The sequence below is a fragment of the Oryzias latipes genome, chromosome 1 (genome assembly GCF_002234675.1).
Source record: "Oryzias latipes chromosome 1, ASM223467v1".
NCBI classification, from domain to species: domain Eukaryota; kingdom Metazoa; phylum Chordata; class Actinopteri; order Beloniformes; family Adrianichthyidae; genus Oryzias; species Oryzias latipes.
In genome coordinates, this window is record NC_019859.2 from 26,553,482 (window position 1) to 26,567,722 (window position 14,241).

A 14,241-nucleotide genomic window follows, 5' to 3' on the forward strand; every position below is an offset into this window, starting at 1 on the left:
TGGGTTTCGCTAGCCGATTCATAAAAAAAAAAATCCGAATTTTTTTTTTTTTGCCGAGTCAGCACTTTTTTTTGCGATCGTTTTTTGATTACCACGGCCGCATTCCTTTATAGATTTTGTCGTATGTGATATCGTTTTGTTCAGTGTGGGTCAGGGAATCGCATATTTCAGTTTCAGGACATTCCGATAAAATATGTGCAAGCTAGCTAAAATGGCGACGGTTGCGAATTCGCCACACGCACGCGTTTCAAATTCTACAACTTCTAATTCCAACATTTTGTCCACAGTAGCTTGCCATTGATGCCCGAGAAGTTTCAAAAAGATCGATAAAAATTCCTAGGACGAGTTTTCGTTTGTATCCGTTACTAAAGGTGCTTTTTTTTGAAAATTCAAGATGGCCGCCTTTTCCCAGGGTCAAAGGTCAACAAAACTTCTTTGGTAGTTGTAGAATCATGTATGTGGCATGTGTATGCAATTTCGTGAAAATCGCTTAAATAAAAGTTTCGTTTTCCCATATTGTCAAAAAACACGAAAATCGTTTTTTCGAAATCGAGAATTTTTTGGCGTTTTGACGCGTTTTTTTGACGTTTTGGACCTTTTTGAGTGTTCCTCCCTCGTACCAGTTACAATATGGTCCTTGCACTCTGTGAGTGCTGCGGGCCATAATAATGAAACAAAGCAGAAACAATAAAGAAGTTTTTGCGGTTAGGATTTCCTATGTATTTCAATGCGGCCTGTCTTTTACTATAGGCTGGGCATGTCTGTTTGGCTTTAAACCCGTCTTTTGAGGGCTTTTTGGGGCTTTTTTGTGTTTTTGTCGTTTTTTTTGCGACTACAATTTTGACGTTTTTGCGTTGGTGTTGTGCGTGTGTGTGTCTATTTTTGTTGCGTTACACAATTGTCGTGTTGTTTTGTGTTTTGGGCGACTTTTGACCCCATTTTTTGGCGTTTTGACACGTTTTTTTGACGTTTTGGACCTTTTTGAGTGTTCGACCCTCGTACCAGTTACAATATGGTCCTTGCTGCGGGACTGCTTAGGGCCATAATTAAAAAAGTGTCCACTTCACAGCCATGAGGCCGAAAAATTAGTGGCAGAACTGAGGTCGAGGTGCAGACGCTCAGGCAGAGAAAGAATGAAAAGGCTGCAGGAGCAGTCGCAGAGCGCAGGGCCCCCTGCTCTTCAAGGTCACCCAGCTGCTGTGTAAAGCCGTGTAGGCAGCTCTTTTGTGTTGCTCCACAAAACCTGCGCTCTGAAACATGCATTTGGTTTGTGTAATGCTGCAAACACAGATTCTTCAGCAGGGCGAATCACCCCCACCGCTTCTCCTCGGTTCTGTCGAGACAGGACTGTCGAGATGCAGTCTGACACTGGTCGGACAGACGGCATTGCTGTCTGATCGTCTGAATGCCCGTCGGTCGGGTGGGAATCTGACCGGACCCACTCGCTCCCTTCCCGATCTCACAGCAGCAGCTTTGCACGTGAGATTTCAGCTGCAGTCTTCTCTAGGCTCTACGAAGAGAGCTCCTTCACAGAGAGGATTTAGTGGCTGTTCCGGTGGGGATGTTCCCTGCCGAAGAACGTGACGGTCTGAGCGAGGCACTTGGAGTGCACCGCAGTCTCAGAAAAACCCCTTCCTTCTCTCATTCCTTTGTGAGTGAGGAAAGCGAACGGTTTCCGTGTTACAAAGCAGTGAGGTTCTCAGGGAACACGGAGCAGAGAGCACCCTGCAACAAAAGTGTCTCTTAGCTGTGCTGAGGCAGGATTTTCAGGATCACTAATCACGAAGATAAAAATAAATGAGCTTGATCCAAGCTGGTTTTGTTTCAGACACACGTGAATGATTTCTTTCACTAGATTTACCGAAACACTGAAAAGGGTTTTTCTATCCTATGACTGAAACAGCGCTAAATGATGATGGAAGCTGCTCTTATGGGCAGACGGTGCAGTCAGGAGCTGCAGGCCTCCTAGTATCAGCTGGACGAAGACTGGGCAGGACGCAATGTGCATTTTTACTTTTTAAAACAAAATATAGTAGTATGAAGTATGAAGACGTGTGTGGGACAGTGCAGTCAGGTCTCCTAGTCTGAGATGGGAGGCTCAGAAGTCACTTTTAACTGTACCTGTTTTACATGAGCTCTCACTCTTATTCATTTCTATGTTTTTAATGTTGAAACATCTATTTTAAATGTAATTTATTGTTCTTCCCCTAGCCAAGACTCCCTTGAAAAAGAGATTCTTAATCTCAATGGGACGATTCCTAAGTAAAATAAAGTTAAATTAAAAAAGTGTCCACTTCAAAGCCATGAGGCTGAAAAGTTAGTGGCAGAACTGAGGTCGAGGTGCAGACGCTCAGGCAGAGAAAGAATGAAAAGGCTGCAGGAGCAGTCGCAGAGCGCAGGGCCCCCTGCTCTTCAAGGTCACCCAGCTGCTGTGTAAAGCCGTGTAGGCAGCTCCTTTGTGTTGCTCCACAAAACCTGCGCTCTGAAACATGCATTTGGTTTGTGTAATGCTGCAAACACAGATTCTTCAGCAGGGCGAATCACCCCCACCGCTTCTCCTCGGTTCTGTCGAGACAGGACTGTCGAGATGCAGTCTGACACTGGTCGGACAGACAGCATTGCTGTCTGATCGTCTGAATGCCCGTCGGTCGGGTGGGAATCTGACCGGACCCGCTCGCTCCCTTCCCGACACAGCAGCTTCCCGACACAGCAGCAGCTTTGCACGTGAGATTTCAGCTGCAGTCTTCTCTAGGCTCTACGAAGAGAGCTCCTTCACAGAGAGGATTTAGTGGCTGTTCCGGTGGGGATTTCCGGTAAGGTAGTTTAAAAATAAACTTGCAATTACAATGCTGCCTCAGTTTTTCTTTTGTAAGAATGGCCCTGACTAAGAAGGATAAATAAGACTAGTTTAGACTGATTAATTTTAAGTTGAGATATATTAAAGTTTTTTAGTTAATTAACTAATGTATTAAGGTTCAATAAAAACAAAATATTCTAGTTCAGTAAAGTAAGAATATTTAAGTTATTTAAATAAAAAGTTATAGTTCAAGTTTAGTTAAATTGTTTTATTTTATTCAACTCAAAGATTTTAAGTTCAAATTACTTATACTTTTTAAGTAAGTCAACTTAAAAATTATTATGTAATGTTTCCTCAAAAATTTTGAGTTCACTGAACTTATTCAGGTTTACAGTGTATATATATATATATATATATATATATATATATATATATATATATATATATATATATATATATATATATATATATATATATATATATATATATATATATATATATATATATATATTGTGAAGGAATTTGTTTTATTATTATCATTGTTTAAATGTATTTCTTTAAATGTTAACTCAGATTGACCTTTTTACCTCTTCTGAAAACAGTTGTGTGTTTGTTCATCTGCTTCTCATCCCAGCAAGGAAGAGAGGGGGGACACACTGTCCTGAGCTGATAAGGGATACTGTTTGAAGTTAGAATCCACCAAATGGGTCATTATACAACACCCCCTAATGAACTTTTCCTCTTTGTTTTGAAACTGTTACCTCCTTCTTGTGTTCTTAATAAAAGGTGCACAGGGAGAGGCAGAACCTTTGAGAAGAGCAGCGTGTTGGTTGTCTTCTGTCACACTGGCTTCTTCTCCCTCGTGCATGAGAAACTTGATTCTTGCTGTGGTCTATTATTTCTAATTGTGTTTTTCTTTAATGTTTAGATGCATTTGTCTGACATTCTTTGGTCCTTCGAGCCGGATGACAACATCTCTGCGTCCTTGGGGGGAGGACCACGCCGATTGAAGTCTGTCGACAGCCCGTGAGACTAGGTCTGCGGAGGAAAGTCCGTCGTAGTGAATTCTACGCCGGCCAATCGACTGGTCTGATCCCTGGGTCCGGATTGACGTTATCCGTAAACCAGTCAGACCACAACAACAAGGCAAGTAAAGCGCTTTTACAGGGGTTCGAGTCCCCGAAGTGGCCCAGAATTCTGAGGGACAGGTTCAAGTCCTGTTGCCTGAAACACGTGTGGGTTTGAAGTCCTGAAAAGGTCCAGAATTCTGTATAAAGGTGTAGGTTCGAGTCCTGCAGCCTAAAACGCGTTAGAGGGTTCAAGTCCCTAAAAGGCCTATTAAAATTTAAAAATAAATAAATAAAAAAAAGCTTGGTAACGCTTTATAATAGGTGTCCTTAATAAACTATTTATAAGACATTAACAAGCACTTTTAATGTTGTAGTAAGCTGCTTATAAAGACATTTATTAGCAGTTGTAAATGTCTTACAACTGACTCACAAGTTCAAATAAGCTGCTTATAAACACATTAAAGGACTCATTAATAAACTATTTATAAGACATGAACAAGCACTAGAAAGGTTGTATGAAGCTGCTTATAAACACATTTATAAGCAGGTGTAATTGTCCTTAATAAACTATTTATAAGACATTAACAAGAACTTTTAATGTTGTATTAAGCTGCTTATAAAGATATCTATTAGCAGTTGTAAATTTCTTACAACTGACTTACAAGTTCAAATAAGAGACTTATAAACACATTAAAAGACTCATTAATAAACTATTTATAAGACATGAACAAGCACTAGTAATGTTGTATTAAGCTGCTTATAAAGACATTTATTAATCCTTCATAAAATGCCTTATGAGATAATAACAGTGTTGCTATTAACAGTTTATTAAGTGTTTTGCAGCCCCCCAATCTAAAGCGTGATCAAATAGGGGTTCATATTCACAAGCCATTTATAAACTGCTTGTATGGGATTAATAAATATATTTACAGTGTTCTTATTAACAGTTTATTAAGTGTTTTGCAGCCCCCCAATCTAAAGCGTGATTAAATAGGGGTTCATATTCACAAGCCATTTATAAACTGCTTGTATGGGATTAATAAATATATTTACAGGTCCCATGTTAAGTGGTCTTACATTTTCTTAAGTCCAGCTGCTATGACTTAACCTCAAAACTACACCACCTGGATGAATGAGAACCTTTACTGACAGTTTGAGTGTTTTGCAGCCTCCTAAAGTGTGGGCTATGTTTTGCCACAAACAAAAGCAAAGTACAGAATATGAAAAATGCCCTTTATAACATTAACCAAAGCCACAAACATATAACAACTCTAACACATCACAACAACATTGTGGATAACATTTTAAACTTTCAACAAACTTAAAAAAAAAAAAATCAATATCTGCCCTTCCTACATTACAAAAAAAACATTAAGTGGATCAATTGTACTTTTTCTTTTTTTTTTTTTTTTTTTTTTTTTTTTTTTTTTTAACTTGTCCTGTCCAACAGCTAGGCAGACAGATGAGAGCTGAGGGCCTCTTGGGTTGGACATATTTTACTTTAACAAGAGGGGTTATTAATCTTCAGACAAACCAAAGGTATGTCTGAATAAACCCCTTTTGTAATTGAGGCCAAACTTTATTAATTTCAAACATGTCTGAAAATCTTTGGTGTTGGACCGGACGGAAAAGGAAAGAGGGGAAGAAGAAAGAGGGACGTTAGAGAGAGGGGGGGTAGGGGGTGATAATAGGAGGGGAAGGGGGATAAGACCATGAAGCAGCATAAAGCAACAAGTTTACTGGTTGTTAATCATTATGGTAAGGTTCAAATGTAAAAAAAAAACACAAAAAAAAAGGGCGGAGCCTGTCCACACACACACTCAAATGTTATAAACACACTTGTTAGTTGCAAAAATGTCCACCTGTCGACATGTACACAAAACAGATAGTGTTCACACGCATACTTATGCCTTAAAACCAACTAGTGTGAAATATTTCAGTCATTCAGTCTGTTGAGCTGACACCTGTGCTCAGGTGAGTGTTTATGTTCTTCTAAAATGGATGGTGGAACGTGAAAAGAAGGAGGGAGAGTGCCCAGCCATCCCCACCCCAAGACCCCCACCGCACCAGCAGCGGCAGCCGGACTCCCCCCAACACCACACGGGAACCGGCAGGGAACAACCGCCGCCCGGGCGACCAAGCCCGCCACCCAGGCCAGGGCCAGCAGGGCCGCCGCAAGGCCCCCAGAGCCAGAGAGCAGGGAGGCACGGAGGGAAAGAGGGCGCCGCCCCAGCCCAACCAGGAGAGCAGCCCCCCCGCCGCGCCGGGAGAACCCAACGCAGGGCCCCACCGGAGAAGGACGCCCACAGCCCCAGACGAGCACCCCACCACCACCCAGGAGTTCAGGGCATCCCCCCGCCCCAACCCCAGGTACGGGCCAGGACCCCCCAAGGGAGACCCACTCCGCACTCCAGGCAGCCATCCGCCCGGCCAACGGTTGGTCCAGGGAGGAGCGAGGCAGGGGCCCGCCGCCCCCGCCCAGGAGGGGGGAACCCCGGGGAAAAAAGAGGGCCCACAAGGGGTGTTGTAAATATGGCCCGACCAGGCTCGGCCACAGTTGGAAATTTGGCGGGGCCCAGCACTCAGGAGCAAGGACCAGAACCCACCCCCCAGGGACACGAACACCCCCGGCTCAGATGTAATGTGAACCCCCCCACCGCGCGGAGAGAGCACCGCCGGGCCCAGGAAGCCAGCACCCCGGGGACACAGCCGCCGTTGCAAAGGGGCCCGTACCCCCCACCAGGGAAGAGGCAGGGGACAGATGGTCCTAGGTCCCACCTTCCTTGCAAAATGTGTGTGCGTGTATGTGTGTTTGAGTACTTTTTCTTAATGTCGTGTAGTAACCGTCCAAGTGGACCACTGTGATATTTTTTTGCAAGCCATTCATTCCATTCAATCAAACAGAGGTGATCACGTAGCATATCTTCAGTTTGATTCCCCCGAAGCCTCCATACTTGCTCTTTATAGGTCCGCCATGCCCTTTCTATATGTTGTGTGTGAGCACCGTTCTGTGGATTTACGTAAAACTGACTGTGATTAACAGTGAAGTGTTTGTACCCAAGAGCAGGAAGGATGCGATATGCTCGCCACTCATCACTCATAATAGTGGACCCGGGTTTCACGTGGCGGGCAATGAGTGGTACAAGTTCTCTGCGAGTACATTTCTTCACAAGTCTCAAAACTGGCTTTCCACTCCTCTGCCCCTGGACTCCTAGCATACCAAAAACCCACATCTTTCTCTTCCATGCTCCCGCCATTCTTCCTTTCCCATACTGTTTAAAAAAATGAAAGAAAAGGATTAACACAAAAACAGTAAACACAAAAATTTTAGGCTAATGATTTTTTTTAATGTAAAAAAAGATGACTGACTAATGGTGCAAGAATAAATATTCTGAGATTTTCATTATATGGACACCTACTGTATTGGATCAAGAATTGGTGATAAATTATACTTCTTTTAATATTACACACTGGTTATTAACAACTACATTACAAATTACAAAAACATTACATGTGTACGTATTGAAAAATGTAACAGAAAACATCTTTTAAAAAATAGAAAGTGACTATTTGCAGGCAATTTTCAAAATAAGATGAAACCTTAACCCCTTTCCCTTCCCAGATGAAGGGGTTAAGGTTAAGATTACGAGTTAGGGTTAAACCAAGTGATTCCTGACTGCAGATGTTTCTGCAGCTCACCGCTCCTCCAGGAGAGCACATTTCACACACCTATGTACGTTACAGCTAATGGGACTTTAACTTTATGTTTAACGTTAAATACTTGCAGCCAACAACAACATTCAGCCACTTAAAATACATGCAGGCAACACACTGATGCGCACCTTGGCTGCACATTTTACGTGTGGCCAATATAAATTTCCATCACTTTTTTGTGCTGGTTGCACCATATGTGAAAGTTAGTATTTGATGATTATTATACCCCAAATACTATTTTGAATGAATACTGTTTGTATGACAGTTGTTATTTCCAAACACAAATGCCTTTGCTTGTTTCAGTATAGATGTCTTTCTTTGGGGCTTTTTTTAAAGGCTGATGTTATTCATACATATTTATGTGAGTTCAAGCACAAAAACTGATGGAAATTCACATTAGCCACACGTAATTCGTGCAACCAAGATGCACATTTCTACATGCCAGCATTTATTTTAAGTGCGTCCAAGGCTGGATTTTGTTGATGGTTGCATGCTTTTGAAGTTAAAGTCAAAGTTATATTAGCTGTTACACACCCTAAGTGTGTGAAATTTACTCTTATAGTTGACCCATCTCCTGGGGGAGAGGTGAGTTGCAGAAACAGCTGTGCTTGGAAACCACGTGGTGAATTAATCTGACCCTTATCCTAACCATATCCCAAAACCCTCTTCTGGGTTCATGCAGCCAAGAAAAACTTTCAGCACTGGTCACACGTATTTAGAAATTTATGTGCGAATAGTCACTTTCTGTGTATTCTATGCTGCCTTCTGCTTACCTTTCTTTTATGTCGGAAGTGACTCTCATCAATCACAACAAATTCATGTCGTCCACCAATGATTTGTCCCTTGTGTCGCCTCATTCTTTTAACAGCAGTAATGCAGACCTGGCGTAGTTTTTTTGCCATTTTTGTGAGAGTGGTAGAACTTGCTGCTATGTTATCTGCTATCATATCAATCTGCCGTAGACGCAAACCTTGGGAAAATCTGAAGAAGAGAAAACAAGTACAACCTCAGACAATTAATGTTTTTATGTCAAACAAGCTCAAATTGCCTTAAAGACACACTCCAATAAACAGCTTTGTTGTGTGTTTTTAACATGTTCTTGTAGAATTTTTCTCATGCTGAAGGACTTTTAGAAAATAATTTAAAATTAAAATTTAATGACTTTCTTTATTCAAATTGTGATGGATCAGGAACAGACCAAAACTTGTGGTTTAAATTTTTTTAAACCAGCAAAAATTTATTTTTAATTTATTTAGCATTTGGCATTTCTCTGAGAAAACTTGTACATTAATACCTTTATGTATTAAATACAAAGTATGAATTTAAAAAATCAATACTTTACTACTTTGGTATTAATACATAGATGTATTAGTATGTGAAATTAGTTAATATCAAAAAATATATTAAAATATTTTTCTAGCTGCCATACCAAATTAATTTCTTATGTTAGATTAATGTAATTCAATTTTATGATATTTTATTCAGTTATTATTTTATTCTTTTTTGCATGCTTGCTCCTACGCCAAAAGCATACTTTATGTAACATATTGGTACAACCTTTGAACATCTTTAAACCTAAACAAAAGAAAGGTCAACAAAATGTACAAGAGCAGTTTAATCAATGGAACGTGTATGAAGCTGAAGAGTTTCCTGGTTTTATGTGTACCACCTTAAAAAGCAATGATGTGAATATCATAGTTGGAACAGTCACATACCTGTATATGAACTGCATCCATTCAAAAAGGGATATTTTTGAACGCTGGAATAGAGACTTGTGTCGAATCGATTTCACCCTTTTTTTTCCTCTATGCACAGCACGCTGACATTTCCTGCAAAGTCAAATTATATCAACTTAATCGGCTTCAACCAAAATTTCCAACACAACATTTTTCTTTTAATAACTGCAGCCATTATGTACTGAAAAAACAACAATCATACTTACCAAGCATAATGGTCTTTTGTCTTCCATTTTTTCAATTTCATTCGCTTGTGACAGATGCTGCATTTCATTTCCCTTCTTAAAAGATGATTTTTTTGCATCCATTTGATCAGTTTTAAGGCTTTTCTTTTAGATTTGCCCGCAAAAATGAGCCTCCGCAGTCTGGTAACTAAGGTCATTTCTTACGTTAATAAAAGCGCCTTCCTGAGTTTCATACAACCAGTTTGAATTTATTGCCGCCAGTCTTTTGCCGCCATTTTAATCTCCAATCATTATCGACAACTTGATCCCCCCACTACGAAACGGACTGTCGTACAAATTAAACGCTACTGGATTGGTTGCTTACATTTTCTTAGTGCGCAGGCCCAGCTTTTGTTCAATCTTTGCTAAGCTTAGTAAGAGTTTGCTGCTCGCTAGTTATCCACTGTGTCTGTCCCACAAGTCCGAAGCCGCATGTACACCCGCTCTGGAGCTGGAAGGGCGAAGTCGCCCGAGCTGAAGAAAAGTATGAAGAGGAAGCAAACAGATGAAGCACGTCTCCCTGGTAAGCTACAAACAAATATGTCAAGTCCTTCTCTGAAGACCTAAAATAGCTGAATCGTGTTTTAATTATATTTTGTCAAATAACTCCAAATGGGTCAGTCCATTAATATTTATTTTGTTTATGACGTGTTATTAGGGGTGTAACGGTACACGTAGTTGGACCGAAACGTTTCGGTACGGCACTTTCGGTTCGGTTCACGTTCGTACCGTTTCGGTTTTCGGTTTGTTTATTTTTTTTTTTCCCCCGCAAATGTATTAACTTTGCGTTGAGGCGGAACTAATGTTATTCGTGGTATTCCACCGAGACTCTCACTGGTTTCTGCACTCGCGCGCCTGTAGGAAAGGGGGCGGGGGGGGCAGAGGTTGTCGCGCGCAGCGCAACAGTTTCTGTGACCGCGCGTTTAGTTTGTGTAGCTCAGTTATGGAGAACTGCAATAAGTCCACACGGGTAAGTGAACCCCGAAGGAAGATCCGCCTTCCACGGCCAAAATCGTCATTGCACTTCAGCTTCAACAGCTATCAGGTGATGGAGGTGACAGTGCGCATGTCCACAGGATCAGGATGGCTAATGCTTAGCTTACGCTCTCCTGTGGGGAATGCTCTGTTGTGTTGACATTGTTACTCAAAGATAGTGTATGCCACAGAATAGATCTGTTAATGCTCTTAAAACGGCATGACCCGACTGTTTCAGTCTACAAGAAAATAAATGTGCAAGTTAATTTTTCATGCCAGTATTAATTATTCAAAGTTTTTAGTTCCTGGCAGCTAATAGTTTTTCTTATTTTATTAAGCAGATCCCCTAGAGAGGTCAATTTTATTTATTCTTATATAAAACCAATAAATGCATTTTGCAAGAAATTATTTTCTGGCTTTTTGTACAGTAAAAATACCAAAATATATGAATTAAAGCTTTATTAATCTCCCAAGGGAGAAAAACACACACAATAAATAACAATAAGATAATACTTTATAAAATATCAGTTCATATCAGGCAGATTTGTTAAACATCAGTACCAAACCGAAACGTATCGAACCGAGCCCTAAGAAACTCTGAATCAAACCGAAATGAGATTTTAGCGTATCGTTACACCCCTAACGGTTATGCTGCTTTCAGACAGACGTATTTTCACATTGGAGCGTTTAAACCAGTGGCGATTTCTTTAAGACTGCAAGGGAAGCTCGGCTTCCCATATAATGTCACAAAATTAATGGTGAAATATGTACTATTGTATTAACATTTCACTAACCCTAACCCTCCCATCGCGGATTTCTCAAGTTCAGTCGAAATAAAAACTGCTGCAGCACGCACTTCTAGTAGGCTAAGACAACGTCACGGTATTCGGACCTTTTGATTGGACATAAGTTTCAGGAAGTCACACGCAGCCTTGTCCAGTTTGACACAGAGCTGCGGAGCACTTTCTGATGTGTCCTAGTTAAAAACAAAGCTGACTGCAATGTACGCCATGGAGGATTTTTTAGGAAAATCTCCCACTTATCTTGACTTCCTTCATCATAAAAATCTGAGTGAGATCGTGAAGCAGTCATACAGATTTGTGTGTTTGGCGCTGACCATCCCTTAAAAATTGTACCATAAGAATGTTACTTAATATTTGCAAAACAAAAAATGTATTCTTCAAAATGTTGTTTTAATGTTGTCTACCAATCCCAAATAGTCTTTTAAATGATAAACTTTTATTTTTTTCCCCCTAACAGATCAGGCTGAAGTGTCACCTACTGCCCAGCTTGTTACAAAACAACAGCAACAACAAATCAAAAAGCTGACAGAAAAAATTCAGAGGCAGGAGGAGCTCATCAAAGAGCTGTCAGCAGAAAAAGATTTTCTGAAAGAACAGCTAGGTAAGTGCAAGCAACACCACATACTACAAGTAGTGTTGTTGCCTTTTCTTAATAAAAGTAGTAGCTTAAAAATTACACTGTGCTTTTGGGTTGCAACAATTATATTTTTGTTCTGCAGCAAAACATCCTCCACAAGCCTCCACAAATGACATAATGCTGCATGGGAAACAACAAAAAACTTCCCAAGTTCAGTCAAGTTCATCTGCAAGTACATCAAGCAGTTCTTCAGACTCGAGTGACTCTTCATGCAGCAATTCTTCATCTGACTCTTCGTCTGAGTCTTCATCTTCAAATGAAGAGAAGAAGAAGAAGAAGAATGGAAAGAAGAAGAAGGGAACACCAAAAAAGAAGAAAAAAAGAGGCAAGAGTGGAAAGAAGAGACAAATCAAAGCCCGCAAACATGTCAGAAGAGGTAACTTCAGATTTTCAATTTTTCTTGAGAAATAATTGCTATGGTGTGTCCCCTTACAGAGAGGTAATAACATAGACAGAAACCCAAATGTGACAGGTATAGATAGTTAACATATAAAAATGACGAGATGTGTATTCCATTAAAGGGTAACACAACAGGACAGTTGGAGACTCCACTCCCAGCCCGGATTTAAAAAATGGGGAAAAAAAGTGGCGGGGCGAGGGTTGGTTACACTCACACTGCCTATTTAGTATGGGGAGTGATACTGACCTCAGCAATGCCCAACAGTGGGGCTGCTTGCACAGCTGAGGGTTTGCAGAACCATGTCTGAGTGATAAAATGAAGCTAACATAGTAGCAAAGAATCCTGAGTGAAAGTTCATTCCAAATCCCATCACCAGGACAGAGTTTTCTGGATTAAATGACAATTACACTTAACAACTGTTGTCTAACTTTCACGTCCGACCGTTACACAATCTAAGATGGGCAGGGCTTTTATATGCTGGAGATGTAAAGTATGACACGAAAGCTCTGAAATGACATGGGACATAGACATAAATAGACCAATCGTAAAATTCAACTTTAGTACCTTGTTTTAACCTCTAGGGGGCAGCACACAGAGAGTTTTAGACCATCAAATCAGGAACATATATGTTTGATAATTAATATATGTCATGCAAACATGCAGAGTACACAATTTCAAAACATTGCTTGACCATCCTTTCTATGTTTCAGCACGTGTCCCAGATGAGGTGGTGGAGCGTTACAGAAAGGTCCTCAAGGCCTTCAACAAAGGACAAACATTAACTGCAGCATTCAGAAAAGTGGGAGTAGATCGGAACACCGTTGTGTGCAGTGCTGCGGTGGCAGAACTTGCCATTGCAGCCCCACAGAAGTACTCCGAGCTAAAACAGTTTCACAATCCCAAAAAGAAACTTAGCGACTTTACAAAAGCTTGCATCGACACAATTGATGCAAATTCACAAATTGAAGACACAATCGACACTTTTAAAAAAAGTGGACAGTTACTGCCCCTTGGGAAGGGCAGATATTGATTTTTTTTTTTTTTTTAAAGTTTGTTGAAAGTTTAAAATGTTATCCACAATGTTGTTGTGATGTGTTAGAGTTGTTATATGTTTGTGGCTTTGGTTAATGTTATAAAGGGCATTCTTCATATTCTGTACTTTGCTTTTGTTTGTGGCAAAACATAGCCCACACTTTAGGAGGCTGCAAAACACTCAAACTGTCAGTAAAGGTTCTCATTCATCCAGGTGGTGTAGTTTTGAGGTTAAGTCATAGCAGCTGGACTTAAGAAAATGTAAGTCCACTTAACATGGGACCTGTAAATATATTTATTAATCCCATACAAGCAGTTTATAAATGGCTTGTGAATATGAACCCCTATTTGATCACGCTTTAGATTGGGGGGCTGCAAAACACTTAATAAACTGTTAATAAGAACACTGTAAATATATTTATTAATCCCATACAAGCAGTTTATAAATGGCTTGTGAATATGAACCCCTATTTGATCACGCTTTAGATTGGGGGGCTGCAAAACACTTAATAAACTGTTAATAAGAACACTGTAAATATATTTATTAATCCCATACAAGCAGTTTATAAATGGATTGTGAATATGAACCCCTATTTGATCACGCTTTAGATTGGGGGGCTGCAAAACACTTAATAAACTGTTAATAGCAACACTGTTATTATCTCATAAGGCATTTTATGAAGGATTAATAAATGTCTTTATAAGCAGCTTAATACAACATTACTAGTGCTTGTTCATGTCTTATAAATAGTTTATAAATGAGTCTTTTAAATGTGTTTATAAGTCTCTTATTTGAACTTGTAAGTCAGTTGTAAGAAATTTACAACTGCAAATAAATATCTTTATAAGCAGC

General features: G+C 40.1%; 2 protein-coding genes across 2 annotated transcripts in view; one reads left to right on the forward strand and one right to left on the reverse strand.

Moving 5' to 3' along the window:
* LOC111947431 overlaps positions 1-9,767 on the reverse strand; it is a 30,210-nt gene extending 20,443 nt beyond the window's left edge. The window contains exons 1-4 of the mRNA XM_023954725.1: positions 9,524-9,767; positions 9,297-9,410; positions 8,355-8,562; positions 6,688-7,139 (exon numbers count right to left, since the gene is read on the reverse strand). Of these exons, the coding sequence (XP_023810493.1) occupies positions 6,688-7,139; positions 8,355-8,562; positions 9,297-9,410; positions 9,524-9,699 (950 nt within the window). The 5' untranslated portion in view covers positions 9,700-9,767. The remainder of the gene's footprint in view (positions 1-6,687; positions 7,140-8,354; positions 8,563-9,296; positions 9,411-9,523) is intronic.
* A 176-nt stretch (positions 9,768-9,943) lies between these two features.
* Positions 9,944-13,615, forward strand: LOC105356751 (coiled-coil domain-containing protein 106-like). Its single transcript, XM_011489281.3, has 4 exons — positions 9,944-10,064; positions 11,777-11,920; positions 12,039-12,332; positions 13,067-13,615. Exons 1-4 carry the CDS (start codon positions 9,974-9,976, stop codon positions 13,384-13,386), a joined length of 849 nt encoding a protein of 282 aa, XP_011487583.3. The 5' UTR covers positions 9,944-9,973; the 3' UTR covers positions 13,387-13,615.
* The last annotated feature ends 626 nt before the right edge of the window (positions 13,616-14,241 follow it).